Source organism: Chelonoidis abingdonii, chromosome 3 (assembly GCF_003597395.2).
Source record: "Chelonoidis abingdonii isolate Lonesome George chromosome 3, CheloAbing_2.0, whole genome shotgun sequence".
Taxonomy (NCBI): Eukaryota; Metazoa; Chordata; order Testudines; family Testudinidae; genus Chelonoidis; species Chelonoidis abingdonii.
Genome location: NC_133771.1, coordinates 171,547,182 through 171,562,334, shown reverse-complemented (window position 1 = coordinate 171,562,334; position 15,153 = coordinate 171,547,182). Strand labels below are relative to the sequence as shown.

The 15,153-nt window shown below is 41.2% G+C and overlaps 1 protein-coding gene across 2 annotated transcripts in view; it reads right to left on the bottom strand.

Moving 5' to 3' along the window:
- Positions 1-15,153, bottom strand: part of SPATA17 (spermatogenesis associated 17) — a 175,159-nt gene that overhangs the window by 49,539 nt on the left and 110,467 nt on the right. For both annotated transcript variants that reach the window (XM_032786263.2, XM_032786264.1), the window contains exon 9: positions 3,224-3,359. In XM_032786263.2, the coding sequence (XP_032642154.2) occupies positions 3,224-3,359 (136 nt within the window). The remainder of the gene's footprint in view (positions 1-3,223; positions 3,360-15,153) is intronic.

The window sequence follows — 15,153 nt, the reverse complement described above, 5'->3', positions numbered from 1 at the left end:
GGCCCAGGTCCCTCCCTCTCCACTCCCCTCCTCCAAGGACACTAGGGGAATGATTAAGAACTGGTTCAGAGGCAAGCAATAGCGCCCTGAACCTACCCCAGAGAAGAGAAAGCGCGAGACCCAGCAGAACAGTACTGGCAATTTGCCACATAACAGTTGTAATATTTCTCTTTACCTATTTGTATGCTTTCAGCAAAAAATGTAAATACAACACTATTTTTTCCCTGTCTTTGAAATGGTCATAGAGTATGATAACAGTTTGCAGATCATTACTAAGTAGAAATAAAACTATTAAGTTCTCACATTCACTAACAGCTGCTATGATGTTTTGAGAAAGGATTTGCTATACCCCATCTTGTTTATTCAAGAGGAAATATAGTAAACCAATATTCACCCTAACTGTTTATTCTTTCCTCAGTAGGATATCAAGTAGTTATATAGTCAGATTCTAATCTTTTTGTGATTTTTTTTTAAAGTAACAGTGTACACAAACCTGTGTATAAGTCTGAGCAATTTATAATTAAATATGGCATAGCCATAAAACACAAGGAAACTAGCTTTTTAACAGATAATTTGGAACAGGCTCAACATATTTTCCATTAACACTTGAATAGGCAATTCACCATCAAGGTGATTTCTTGGGAGGACTTGGTACAACAATTTGTAGGCTTGCCCTGTCATTGGTGATCAGATTTGAAGAAAAATAGTATTTTTCCCTCTCCAGTGCACTGCTGCAGTGATAGGCTGAATGCACATCCTAGCAGGGCTATCATCCTTATATTCGGATTGTCATATAAAGTGCGTTTACATACAAAGTTTGATACATTCCAAGTAGGAAAATCAATTAAGTGCTAAGAAGAAGTAACAGATTCTGAGATGAAAGATTCTTAGACTTTCAACAGCATGAAGGTGTTTTCCATTTTGTTAAGTGTCTTCCATAGCATTTCCTGCTTATATGATTATCTTATGTACAGTATAGTTATGCATAACATAACATATATCCAAGAAATAAATTTGTAGATCACTTAAAGTGGTGATTAAAAAGAAAGAGTCCCTCTTTTAAAGGTAGTGATTATGAAAATTTAATCTTGGGCCTTTTTTGACAGGGCCTCTTTCCCTAAAAAAGTGGTGAGGAATGGAGTTTTTAGACTCTTTCCTGATGATAATGACCAGTAAAAGCAGCAGGTAGGTCAAGAAACTGCTCTTCTTTTCTATTAGCTCTCTGTTTTTGTAAGTGCCTCCTAATTGAAGCTTCATATTGATTTAGAATCAGTAGTTGGAAGGCTAGATGTCATATTGGGTTAATGGATATAGCTGTTCACCTCTAGAGATTTAGGTTGAAAACCGTCTAAGATCACATGTAAAAATGAGTTCGATGGTCTCAGCTAAGTTTCTAGCTTATATAATGTATATTATCAAGAAATGCCCAGGATTGGAAAAGCAGAATTGTTGCTGGTCTGACTTGAGAAATATCAGCAAAAAATGTTTGGAGAAGTTTTTCTATAACCTACTTACACTATGCCTGCTGGCTTCAATCAATGCTACTTGTATCTCATTTTGTTTTAACTAAATCCAGACCCCCCCTTTTTTTTTTTTTTTTTTTTTGGTAAAAGAAAGTTCAATTATTGGCCTATGTGCATTTAACTGCAATGCAGTTTAATAAAAATAATTATGTTAAAATTCCAGAGTCTTAATCTGCTGACTGTAAAAGTGTAAAAGTTGGGAAAAGAACTGCTTTTTGCTTATTAATGATCTTAATTTCCAAATCAGACATCTGGTGGAAAACACAAAAACTAATAACGATGTGAGGAACCTTATTTAAAAAATCAAGAATTCATTTTTCCTTTTTACTGTCTCCCTTATGTTCAGTACCAAGTTGAAATGTTTGTAAGGATTACTGTTTTAAAACTGGAGCGATGGCAGGGGAGAAAGAGCAAGCACATTCTTAACGGACTGAAGGCTAGCTAGCTACAGTATTATCACTGTCGACAAAAGAGGAATATGATTCTTTCTTTAGAGAAGCTTCGGTGGAGTAGAGGAGAAAAGCAATAAAAAAATTCTGGGTTCTTTACACTTAGCAACATATTTACATAGGAAACAGATTTTGTAGGCTTGGATGTACACTTACAGGGAAAACATGCTTGAAAAGTGTGATTAAACATATCTTAATACTGTTACCACTGACACTATTTAAAGAGCTGATATGAACATGGTATCTATACTGTTAAAACATTTAAAAAGAAAAGAATTTCTAATTCATTTTAATTGCATCCTCACTGACCCTCTAAACTGCGTAAATGTCCAGAAGACCAATTCTCCTCACTCAGGGTACAAAGAAGTCCCATTGACAGAATCAGGCCCTGGTTTAGCAGGAATTGGTTTGTGATAACTTTGTTTTCTTTCATCCACTTTAACCTAAGTCCACTGGGAAGTTACATAAATTCAGAATCCTTTGCTTCCCAAAACTGAGAAGAACTTACAAAACCACCAAGAAGCAATTGTTCAGTTGTCTTTTTTCCATTTCATGCTTTGTGATTGATGCTCTACACGACTGAAGCTTTTAAACTTTTGACATCCCTTGCTGTATTGAATTCCTTCCATTGAACTTATATATATACTGTTAAAAGTTTTGAGAAACATCACATCCTATCGTCTTAGGAATTAGAAAGACTTGAGATTTTTTTTTACAAATTAGAGAATGATGAAAATATCTATGGAAACTATAGCTCTTTGCTCATTTTTATAACTGAGCAGAAAATGGAAGAAGAAAAGCATTTGTTAATATTTCAAATTTTTATTGAGATTTTCAGTAGTATTCACTTAGATGTTTCATATTTATTCTTCTACCAGATCAGAAAAAGCAATACATAAAACAGGATATCTTTTGCACATATTGCAAGTAATGTGGTATTTATCAGAAGCATATTCCCCCCATTAATTGTAGGCCCTTATTCCATAAAGTGTGAAGCACTGGCTGAGAGGTGCTGAGTGTCCTTAACCTCAATTGACTTCAAAGAGAGTTGAAAAAGCTCCGTATCTTGTAGAATCTGGCCTTTAAAGATTAAAGCCATTATACTACTTGAAGTCCTGAATCAATGCCTATCAGTTATTGGAAATGTTCCCATTGAATTCAATGAACTTTGGACCAGGCCCAATGCTTTCTGATTTTCATAAAATAACAATCTAGAAAACTATCACTTCGCTGAATATTACAGTGACTCACCTTGTTTGCTACCCATTTCTCATGATGTTCTTCTCGGAAATGTTTGATTCCATAAGTCACTTGGCCATATTTACTTGATGTATGAATTAATGGGTCATATTCCTGGTTTTTATGACATGAAGAAAATGGCAAAAATCTGAAAGATAAAAACATTTGTATATTTATTACTACTCTGCTATGGTTGCAGTAGGTAGTATTTTAAATCAGAGGTATAAATGCTGTGAGATATGAGCAGAACATATACCCAACAAACTTTCCACTAACTTGTTCATGTCCTCCTCTCAGTGTTGCAATAGAGCTAATGCATTTTCTCTCCCAGGCTCTTCACTTTTTGAAAGAAGTGGTGCCACATTTGAGAATCATACAGTTATGATATGATGGAATGTAAACTTTTATGTGAAGTTGTAACTTTGGTTCATTTGCATAACCAGGTGATTGCTTGGATGTTTACCAGCCACTGTATTTAAACTGTTGCTTATTTTAGAAATTACATCCCAAACTCTGAGGGCCCAATTCAGCTACACTTACTCACTCTAAGTAGTAACATGTTACACTAATAATCATATTAATTACAATGTATTTGTAGACCATAGATTAAAAAAATGTCTGTTGCTTTTGATAAAATCACCAATGATGTACCTTAATCACAAGATTGCTTAATTGTATTGAATAGTAATAGTTAAGGGCATAATTCTTCCACCATTAATAATATTGAGGGGAACTCCCTGATAGGGGAGCCATGCTGCCAGTGCCTGGGGCTACAAGGGGCACAAGTCTGACATGGAGGGAGAGGGCTTTAATATAGTTGTCCCTAACCTCCCACGGGCATTTGCAGGTTTTCTAGACAGGTCCCGCAGTCTGTTGCGCAAAGGCATGTGGTAAGGGACACCTCACAAAGATTTCCTATTCCTAAGTCCCCTGCCATACATTTCATCATAGGAGCAGATGATCTGGTTCAGATTTATCACATTTTAATATAGATTAAAATCCTGTGAGATATCCCATTGCTGGTGTCTGAAAAGCAGCAGGTATTCTTTATTCTGTGTTATGGTAGTTAATTGATTAGATTGCTAGAATTAAAAGCACGTGTTTCAGATGTTTAGAACATTATTTTGCCTGAGCTGTCATGAAGATAGTATAGCTAATTTTAAAAATTTGAAAAGAAAGTTGGAAGCTTATGTGAAGGCCACAGTCCCCATGAGATTTAGGTTGTTAAAACAAGGAGTTCGATAAAGTGGGGATGTGACCAACTTGTCTCAGCAGCATCTCCTTGTGACCCAGCAGGGCACAACGCACCCCACTGTGGGTCCCCAACAGTTGGGTGTTGCCCCTCACAGATCGAGTGCTGGGCTTCCTTAATCTTCTGGCTATTGTACACCTGAGTCCTACCCCTTCTGGGGTGTTAAAGTCCAAAACAAAAAAAAGGAAAAACAGTAAACTTATAAATTAGGGTTGTCCATGGATTTGTCAGCAGGACCCCACCATACTGATCCAGGCTTGTCTCTGTGCAACTAGCTCCTTTTTGTCAGCCTTCCTGGGCCTATTCATTCCATCCACTAAATGGTTCGTCCATAAAATAAGCTGCCTCAGGCTCTAGGCTGGAATGAGGCTTACCTCATCAAGGAAGTAGCAGAGCCCTGCTCTCCTTACTGGTCAGTCCTGAACTGGACTAGGTCTCGTTTTCACTCCCGCCTTCACTCCTGACATTGGCTAAAGGTGTAGTGAGGTGGGGTCAGCTGCGTCCACAGGGTCTCCTTAGACTTCTCATTGCCAGGGTGGGGCCTGTCTGCCCCCTCACACAGCCTTCCCTCCACTGCCAGTTCCCCTCCCTCACCAGCTCCCCTCCATCCTGAAACAAAAAGTCTGCATTTCAATCAGTCGTCTCTGGATCTGAAATGAGAAGGGCTGGAAGGACAGGTACCATCTCATGAATCAGAGTCTGGTGTCTTTCTGTGAATAGGATGAACTTATTGCTAGAAGGTAATATGTGAGTGCCTCCATGGCCCATTTCACAACTAAGCCCTCTTTTTCTTTACTATCGTGGTGAGTAGGCTTTTTCTCTTGGGAACAGTTTTTGGCTTAGGTAGAGGACAGGATATGAATTAGCAGGGAGTGTTGTAGGAAAGACATGAGAAGTAATTCTTCCGCTCTGCTTTGCTTAGTCCTCAACTGGAGTATTGTGTCCAGTTCTGGGTGCCACATTTCAGGAAGGATGTTGACAAATTGGAGAGAGTCGAGAGAAGAGCAACAAAAATGATTGAAGGTCTAGAAAACATGACCTATGAGGGAAGATTGAAAAAAATGGGTTTGTTTAGTTGGGAAAAGAGAAGACTGAGAGGGAACATGTTTTCAAATATTTAAAAAGTTTTCAAGTATGTAAAAGGTTGTTACAAGGAGGAGGAAGAAAAATTGTTTTTTCTTAACCTCTGAGGATTGGACAAGAAGCAATGGGCTTAAATTGCAGCAATGAGGTTTAGGCTGAACATTAGGAAAAACTTCCTGTCAGGGCAGTTAAGCACTGGAATAAATTGCCTAGGGAGGTTGTGGAATCTCCATCATTGGAGACTTTTAAGAGCAGGTTAGATAATTAGTTCTGCCATGAGTGCAGGGGACTGGACTAGATGACCTCTCAAGATCCCTTTCAGATCTATGATTCTGTGTCCTGCTGTTGATTGCCTGGGACAAGACTGCTCCCAATCTGACTTCGGAGGGATCAGTCTGTAGAAGAAATTCCTTGTTGAAACCTGGGCTGTATGAGGTGAATTCTCTGCAGAGGTGAGCATTTAGGAACTGAAAGGATTTCTCATAGCCTTCCATCCTGTGAGAAAGCCAGCAGATCTTTTTTGAGCTCCTGTCTTTGAGCAGATTGGTGAGGGAGGCCACAATGGATAAGAATCCCGGTATAAACCAGCAGTAGTATCCTGCCATTCCCAGAAACCTGTGCACCTGCTTCTTTGAAGTTATAGTAGGGCAGGTCCTTAAGGCCTGAACCCTGTCCACCAGAGGCTGTACCTGACCCTTCACTAAAGTATACCTCAGGTAGGTTGTCTCATCTTTGCATATGCCACATTTGGCAGGGTTTGCCATTAGTCTGGCACTGGAATACAGCAGCTATCTGTGTCAGGTGATCCTGCCAGTGCCAGCTATTAATCACAACATCACTGAGGTAGGCAGTGGCACAACTATTGTGGGGCTGGAAAACGATCCATTAACGATTCAAAAGTTGCTGGAGCCTTTTGTAAGCCAAATGGCATAGTCTAGAATTGATAAAGCCAAAAGGATGGCAAAGCCCATTTTCCCCCAAGACTTTGGCATGAATGGAATTTGCCAGTATCCTTCGGTAAGATCCAGGGTGGTAGTATTTGGCCCAGCTGGTCTAGCAGCTCATGAACACACAGCATGTATTATGCATCAATTTTTGATATGGCATTGACTCTTCTAACGTCAGAGTAAAATCAGGTGGTCCCGTCTGGCTTAGGGACCAATGCTATTGGACTTCTCCAGTCACTACAGGATTCCTAAAGTCTTTCTTTATTGATATTTACTGATTTTTCCTTGAAAAATTCCTGGGTTTTTTAAAAAAGCCAATTTTTGGTTTAACCAATTTTAACCTGGATTTTAGCCATTTTTCATAGAGGAAGTGAACAGAGCCATACTGAAGGGCCGGCAGTGGGAGCAGGGGGTTCTATCTGGCAATGGAACCAGTGCTCATAGGTTGAAGCATTTCACTCCCATCCTGACTCTATCCCTACATCATGATCCCGTCCGTTCACTTTGTGTAGTGAAGGAGTGAGATGGGCAAGTAGCTTGATCCTAACAGCTGAGACTGCCCACTGCTGCAGCGACAGGCCTATAGGGAGTAGAAGGCTGCACTCTGTGAGAACTGGCTCTCTTGCTGGACAGACTCCCCTCTCCACCCCAGCCCTTCAGCACAAGAATGGTCTTAGCTGCTGGGACCTGGCTCCTTGCCCATCTTGCTCCCCCACTGCAGCTGGACAAAGCCTGCAGTGGGAAGAGGATGGGGCTATGCTGAAGGGCTGGGATCCAGGGAGGCTCTGTCTGGCAGAGAAACAAGCACTTACAAGTGCAGTTTTCTGTTCCTCTCATGGCCCTGGTCCTTCAGCATGCCCATTTGCTTCCTTTGCATGAGGAGGGGAGGAGTAAGCCAGAGAGAGGGTGGAAGGCTTCCTCAACTGCTACATAGTGAGTGTCCCCTCCTTGGCCTCTGTGAGTACTGGGCACCATTCCTCCCTGGCCTCTGTGAGTACCGGGCACCCCTCCACACACACACACACTACCCTTCATTTTCCATTTATACCAATTTTCTTCTTCTTTTAAACTTTTAATAAATCCCAATATAGTTCCAGGAAATTGAAATAAATAACTGAAAAAAGGGCTTTAGGGATTCCTAAATTTCTCTGATGGTCCAACACAGATTGTAATTTTTGCTTCATGGGTTTGCTCATCTTCTGGGAAAGTGGCCGCAGCTTTTCCCTTACTTCTCACAACATCCAAACTGAGCCAGGACACCATGTGAGATGGGTTTGTCCAGATGGGGTGGAAAATACCATTGGGTAGGCAGTGATCAACCGTTGAGCTTGGACCCTCTGCTCTGGTATGAAGTTGCCCACAGTACAGACCATCCCGAGTCCTGAGATATTAGCTGTCTGCAACCCTAACTCTGATTCCAGAGAAAAGGGAGCTACAAATAGGCCTTCCATGGCTTCAGGAAATTGGTATGGTTGGTTTATTTGGTTTGTCTTTTGTCCAGCTGCCTGATTTCGTAATTCATTGTCCCTACCTGGCAGACAATCATGTAAGGGGCTCTGCCAGTGGGCCAACAGTTTTGACTTCAAGCTAGGGAACAATGAGAGTACCTGGTCTCCAGGTCTGAACACTTGGAGGAGAGTCCCTTTATTATATGTTGTTTCTTGGGCACTCTGGGAATAGCAGATTCTCCCTGTTGAAGATGCCTATAGCTGCTAGCCTATTGTGAAGGGAGAGGATGTATTGTACCACACTGTCAGCCCCAGTGGTCTGTTCGTCCTACATTTCTTGGATTAAGTCCAGAATCCCCCTGCAGTTGCCTCCCATTCAACAGTTCAAACAGGGAGAAGCCTGTAGATGACTGTGGCACCTCCCACATAACAAATGGGAGGGCAGTAGGGAGGTAACTGGTTCCAGGGTTGGGTGTCTGGGGCAAAAAATTTGTAATATGTCTTTTAGTGTCCCATTGAAACATTCTACCAAAGCATCCATTTGGGACAGAAGTTCGGAGGGACTTAATCTTCAGAAGTCAGCACAATTCTATTAGTACCTGGGACATAAAATTGGTTTCCTGGTCCATTAGAATCTCCTGAGGCACCCCTACCTGCACAAAGATCATCATTAGCTTGGCTGAGATGGCTTTGGTGTTTGTGAAACATCATGGCATGGCCTCAGGATATCTGGTAGTGTAATCCACAATTGCCAAGATATATTGATACCTGCCCCAAGCATGTCCATTCTGATCCTCTCAAATGGTATGCCTACATGGGGAGTCTTCACCACTCCCCAGCTGAAGTTTGTTGATACTTCGAGGAGAAGCCATAGCAGTCCGGAAACTCCTTATATATCCCCAGCCAGAAAAACTGGGCCAGGATTGAGGCTATGGATTTTTTTCTAGCCCAGGTGTCCAGCAAATTGTATTGCATGAACAAAACACAAGATTTCTCTGTAGTGGGATCAGGAGTTGGGCTCTGATCTCCTCTGTTCAGTGATATTTTTCTAACAGTACAACCACTCACTCTGGGTTTCAAACTGGAGGGATATCTCAGCTTGCTGGGGGGTCCATTATCTCCCCATTAACGACAACCATCTGTGAGTACACCAAGCTCAAAGTCTCATCTTCCTTTACTCTTCAATAAAGTTGGAGAACCTAGTCAGGCTCTCAAATTCAGGTAAAGGGGTAACCCCTAACTCTAGATGGGACTTCGGTTCTAAAGAAGTATCTAGCTGCTTGGAACTCCCCTTATCCAGCTCGGCTATATCTCCTATAGCAACGAGGCCTGCTTGATCCCAAACAGTCATCTGTGAGGATACTGGTAACAGAGTCTTCATGTTCTAAGAGGATCCCAAGAACTCCTTCAAGAGGTCCCCTGAGGTTCCCACTCTCAGATAATATTGACTAGGTAGGCATGAGAGGCAGCCAGACTGACCATTAGTGGTCATGTATATTCAGCGGTTAGCTGAGTTAGGGTGCAAGTATATGGCTTTATGCCTCCATGCACTGTAAGTAGATGGTGCCCCAGGGAAGTCCTGGAACAGATTTCGTCACAAGGGTTTGGCTGCACCCCGAGTTCAGTAGGCCCATTATGTCTGTCCCATTTACTTTAACTGGGATGGTTGGTTTAGCTGAGCCTGTCTATTATGCTCAAGCCTCTGCAGTCCAGACTTGCTCATAACTGTATTTCATAAACAGGCAGTCCTTGTACAAGTGTCTGAGGCAGCGACGTGAAAAACAGACATCCATCCAAGCTTTTGCTGCTGGTAACAGATCCTCCCCCACTCCCTGGGTGGACCCTTCTGAGTGGGTCCTCCCTGTTCCTGAACCCAGGATTTTCCCTTTTTGAGATCAGTGTGAGTCAGAGGATTCTTGAGCTGAGTCCCAGCCAGGCTGCTGCAGTTCCTTGGTCCAAATTGTCCATGACCCCATGGCTTCCTGGACTTCCTAAATCCGAGTGGGGCTCTTCAGGACTCTGACTTTGGCTCCATGGAGTCTCTCTCTTGACTGTCACTGTAGCAGTCCTAAATGCCATATATTTATCCAATAGCTGGATGGTGTCGGCCATTGTCATGGGCCAGTGACATAGAACCCAATCTTTTCCCCTGGGGGGAAAATCAGCCTTATTTGTTCAAGCAAAATGATTTCTGTTACTTGAATCCCCATCTCTGTCTGAAATATGAGTCACTGCCAACACCAGTCTTGTAATTTCTGTGCCACCATGCGGGAATGGGGCACCTGGAGGATATCGATTCTCCCAAAATCAATGAAGGAACATTTCCTGTAAGATAACCAATATGTCAAAATGGTTGCTTTGACTTGTACATAATCTTGTGATGTCACTGAGTCTAATCCACATTAGGCTGCTTGCATTGTCTGGTCAAGTACTACCTGCTCAAGTGTTTTGAGAAAGGTCTCTGCATCACCTTCAGGTCCCATCTTTGGTAGTTTTCTGGTACTGGGGCTCTTGCCAGATCTGTGCCAGTAGGCCCAGTCATTGTGGGTGGCCACAGTATGGTCACAATCTACTGCATTTGCTTTTATTGCTGCTGGGCAGCTACATCCCAGATCAGCTGCTGCTGCTTGATGGTCACCTGCTGGAGGAGTTGCTCTTGGTGCTGTTGGCACTGAGCATTCTGCTCTGCCACCCAGTAGTTACTCCACATCCATACTACGAAAGAGGAATTTTTTTTCTGGGGTTTGGGAGGTGGTGGTTGTTGGGTTTTTGTTTTTTAAGTCCTGACCTGTGTGCCTCCATTCAATATCAAATTTGTAACCAGGTTGTCACAGCGGCACCCCTTTGTGCTCTGGTAAGGGCACTATTTAGCCTGCTGCGAGTCTCAGATGGTCAGGTGTCACTCCTTACAAGTCTAGTATTTTGGTTCCTTAGCCTTCTTGCCCTTTCTCGGGCTTCAGAGTCCAAAACAAAAAAGGGAAAACAGTGAAGCTAAAAATCAAGGTCATTTATGGATTAATCAACAGGATCCCACCCTACTGCTCTAGACTTGTCTCCCAGTGTTTTGTTCCTTTTTATTGAATCCTAGTCATCCTATCCTCCAAATGGCTCATCTAGGTAACAGGCTGCCTCAGGCTCTGGACTGGAACCAGACTTCTCTCATTTAGGAAGTGGCAAAGCTCTGCTCTCCATACTGGTCAGCCCATCACATGGCAGTAAAACTATTACTTCTGTCTATGGATTGCTAAATGTGTTTTTAAAAATCATTTATTGGGGGAAATCAATATTTTAGCAACTGTAAATTTTATCAATGAACCTTCCAGCCACTCTCCCCTTCAGAAAAATAAAGTTTGAGTATCTCACTAGTAACGTCAATTTATCCCATCTAGCATCCCAACAAATGTTATATAAAATTAACAAAACAAAAACACAGAGGTAACAAAGCTTTGAATAATACAAAGCTACAGAAATATGTGTACACTCATGGGACAGGTAGCTCTCATATAAGACAGATTATGGTACTTGTAATGCTAATTTGCACATGGGATGGACATCACACGCACAAAAAATTAATGTGGCCCCAGTGTCCCAGAATATACACAGAAGGTGCTGAGAGCCGGCTGCTCCATTTACAGTTTTTTTATCACTTCTGAATTGCATTTTAATAGTACATTTTTCTTTTGTTCAGACATGAAAGAAAATTGGCTTTCTCAGGGGATTGGATGGCTGAGAAGACGAGGCTAGCAGCTTAGGGATTTTCCCGTATATGCATGGAATTTAGTTTAGCCATAACATTCATAATTCAGTATGAATACAGTGTCTGTAAAGCCTATATACTAGACAGATTTTAAAAGTTTGTAAAATACCATTTACTGAGAAAAGTGGAAGATAAACTCAATGAAAATGATTATGTTCACAGTTTACGATCTTAAGTTATAACCAAATATAGTTATATACAAATCCATATATAGTTATACACAGATCTTTTAAAAGATCATGGTTTCAGTTTAGATTACTGTTCAATCTTGCCTTTTATTTTATTTTTTTCTCAAATAGTCTCTCAGAATAAGCCAAATTCTATGTATCTTGATTTAGAGATCAAACAATATTCTTATTATGTAAGAAATGATACATAATAGAACATGTATGTGGTTTAGTCTCATAAATGCATATTTCATGTGCTGTATTCTACTGAATATCTTAAACCAGATAAGTGTATACATATATTGTTGTGTGTGACATTAAGTGCACACTCTGGATTATGTCTCTCTACTTGGAAATGATTAATAACGTATTTATTAGTTTTTGAGTAATAATAATAGACTTTGAAAATTGTAGATAGATAGAATGGCATAAAATAAACTGTTGCTTTCATTACGTCCCCAATTCTGTAGTCAAATCCATGAGGGTGGCTCCTTACGCTATGTCGATCAGAATGTAGAATGATCTATATTTGCAAAATTGCAGTCCTCTTACACCCAGCAAGAATCTCTGATATTCAATTCAATAAAGAATGTGTTTTAAAAATACTATATATTAGTATTAAAATAGAGTAGAATAACTAAAATATGCCATGGGAATCATACAAAGAATATTCTACCTTCATAGCAGAACTTCAGAACAAAAAAATATAACAAACAGCAATAATATTGCAATATAGACTGAAGTAGAGATTTGTAGCTTCACGTATATGTTTGACATAGCTTCTCTCAAAATTAGCAATAATGTATATTCTGAACTACGTAGAATAGGGGAGGGGTTATAGAAGAAAAGGAAAACATCCAGAGAAAATTAAATCCAGACAGAGATATCAATGTTGTTAGTTAATGGCGCAAGTTTAGACTTAATAGGTCTATTCAAGCAAAGATCTGAAGAGCTCATTCTGGCAGATTTCTAACATCTGGGTCCCAGCCTCCTAGGATGACTATGGTGGAACTCCACAAGCTCTTGAAGGTTTTTGATGGCTAAAGGCAGTGGTAGCAGGATGGAGCAGGAGCCAGCTCCTCTCTTGGCAATCATATGCTCCATGTTGCTGACTAAGAGAGAACTGAAGGCTTCCCAAATAAATAAGGCAATAATTAAAAATGAAATATCATTGCTCAAAAACTCAACTAAGGGATATCCCAAAAGAAACAAAAACTCTAGAGTATGGTGGGAGAATTTTGACCAAAAGGTTTGCCCTCCTAGAGGCAAAATCCTAGCAATGATACTTCGTAAATGCACTGAGTACCAGGTTCCTACCTTGCAGAGATGGCTTTGACTATCCCATTACCATCAAAGGCTATCCACACTTGGTGTTGTGTTGGATCTATGCTGTGGCACAGATGGTGGGGTTTTAGTATGTTTCTTTGTTTATGCTCTTGTCCTTGAGAAGACAGCTGAGTAGGATAGGGGCCTTTTTCCATAAAATAGCCAGGCCTTAGGTCGTGATGCCCTGGTAATCTATGACTCTGAGTGCTGCAGCCACAAATTGATCATCTTGATGGCCAGATAAATGCCAGCACTGTAGCTCAAAGTAGTGGAGTGAAGTAACATGACAGTGGCCAGTCTTCCCTCGAGCCTCAACTTCCAAGTTCTCATGTGGAGGTGAGGGGATATCCCCAGAGAGGATTTTTTATTAACTGTCTTTAAGACATATTTAGCTTTGAGGCACCCTTTTCAGCAGCCAACACAAAATAGGGTGAAATAGCATGGGAACAGTCATAACTGGACACACGCAATCCTGCCTCAGATAACTCTCAGTGGTGCACCTATAGATTCCTGAACATGTCCTAGCCAACTTCCTTAAAAATTCCTTTTCTTTCTCCCTTCATCCTGCTCCTCTCTCTACTCCAGTGGTTCTCAAACTGGGGTTTGTGAAATTTTACAGTGGGTTTTTGGGGGAAAAAATTCCCTAATGGTGGACAGAGCTGTCCCCAGGGACCCCAGGCAGCACAAGGCCAGCAGCCCGGAGCCCCTGGACTTCTAAGAGCTAAGCAGATCAAAGCAAGCTTACCTATCACACTGAGGAGATTTAAACTTCAAGACTTATAAGAAATGGAAAGAGAAGTGGATATTTTTTGCTGTTTTTAAAATTAAATAGACAGCTAGTATTGTTTTTAAAATTATTATGAAGAACAAGTTTAAGCTTTGTAGTAATGTGCATTTTTTGCCTGGACTCCTCAAGACCTGAATGCTTGTGTAGGAGGAACTCTTTGAGTTGGCTCCTTAAATATCTTCATGCTGTTTAACATCTGATACTCCTTCATGAAACATAGGATCTTTGTCTTATAACAGGCTTATTCAAAGTGATGCAAGCTATGAAAGTGAGATCTTGGAAGAGTGTTGCCATTTTCATAATGTAATAAAAATACTGTAATTATAAATACTAATAATAAATAGCGTGTAATAAGCATGTCATAAAAACAAATGTTATATCTCCAAGATCACTGCTTTTATAATTTATACTCAAGTAAAGGAGAAAATCCCTGGAAATATTCATTTTTAGGAGGGGGTTCACGAGACTTGACATTTTAGTGAAAGGGGTTCACGGGTTGTTAAAGTTTGGGAACCACTGCTCTACTCTGTGTGTAGTTTTTCCATATCTCCACTCTTTCTTCATCCTCCCTCCACATAGTCTCTCCTTTCTTCTACTTCCTCACCCTTTTTCTTCATTCCTTCTTGTCTCTCTCACTCCCTTATCTCTTTCAGTAGAGCAGCAGAAGATGGAAGAAAGGCCTTCTGGACCCAGTGGATTTTCCAGCTGGGATGGCAGGGATGACATCTATAGCAGGATGCTGATCAGCACCTGACTCTGATGGCAATTTGAGAGTGAGATAAGCTTCCTGGCCAGAAGCAAGAGGAATATGGGCTTGGCAGGTGTGCCATTGTCTGCTGAGAAGCACAGTCTCAGTTCTGTGTGGTGCCCACCAACAGGGGCACAACTCAGAAGCACTCATTTTCTCTTGTGTTTACACAGAAGCAGTAGTGGTCCTGCTGTCCCTTCTGTGGATCTGCCTGTGAAAAGGTGGCTTGCTTCATGGACTAAAGATCCTGGGGGCTAAGCCAACCCTGATTACAGGATGAGCGTCTCCTGGGAGGAAGCTGGTGATTCCTTTGTAAAATGAGCCAGGTAAAAATGCTGAGATGGTCCAGCTGGGGAAGAGACTGCAGGGATCAAGCAAGGCTCCTTCAGCGCCCTGAGTAAACAGGGAGGAAAGCCCTCCAAGCAGG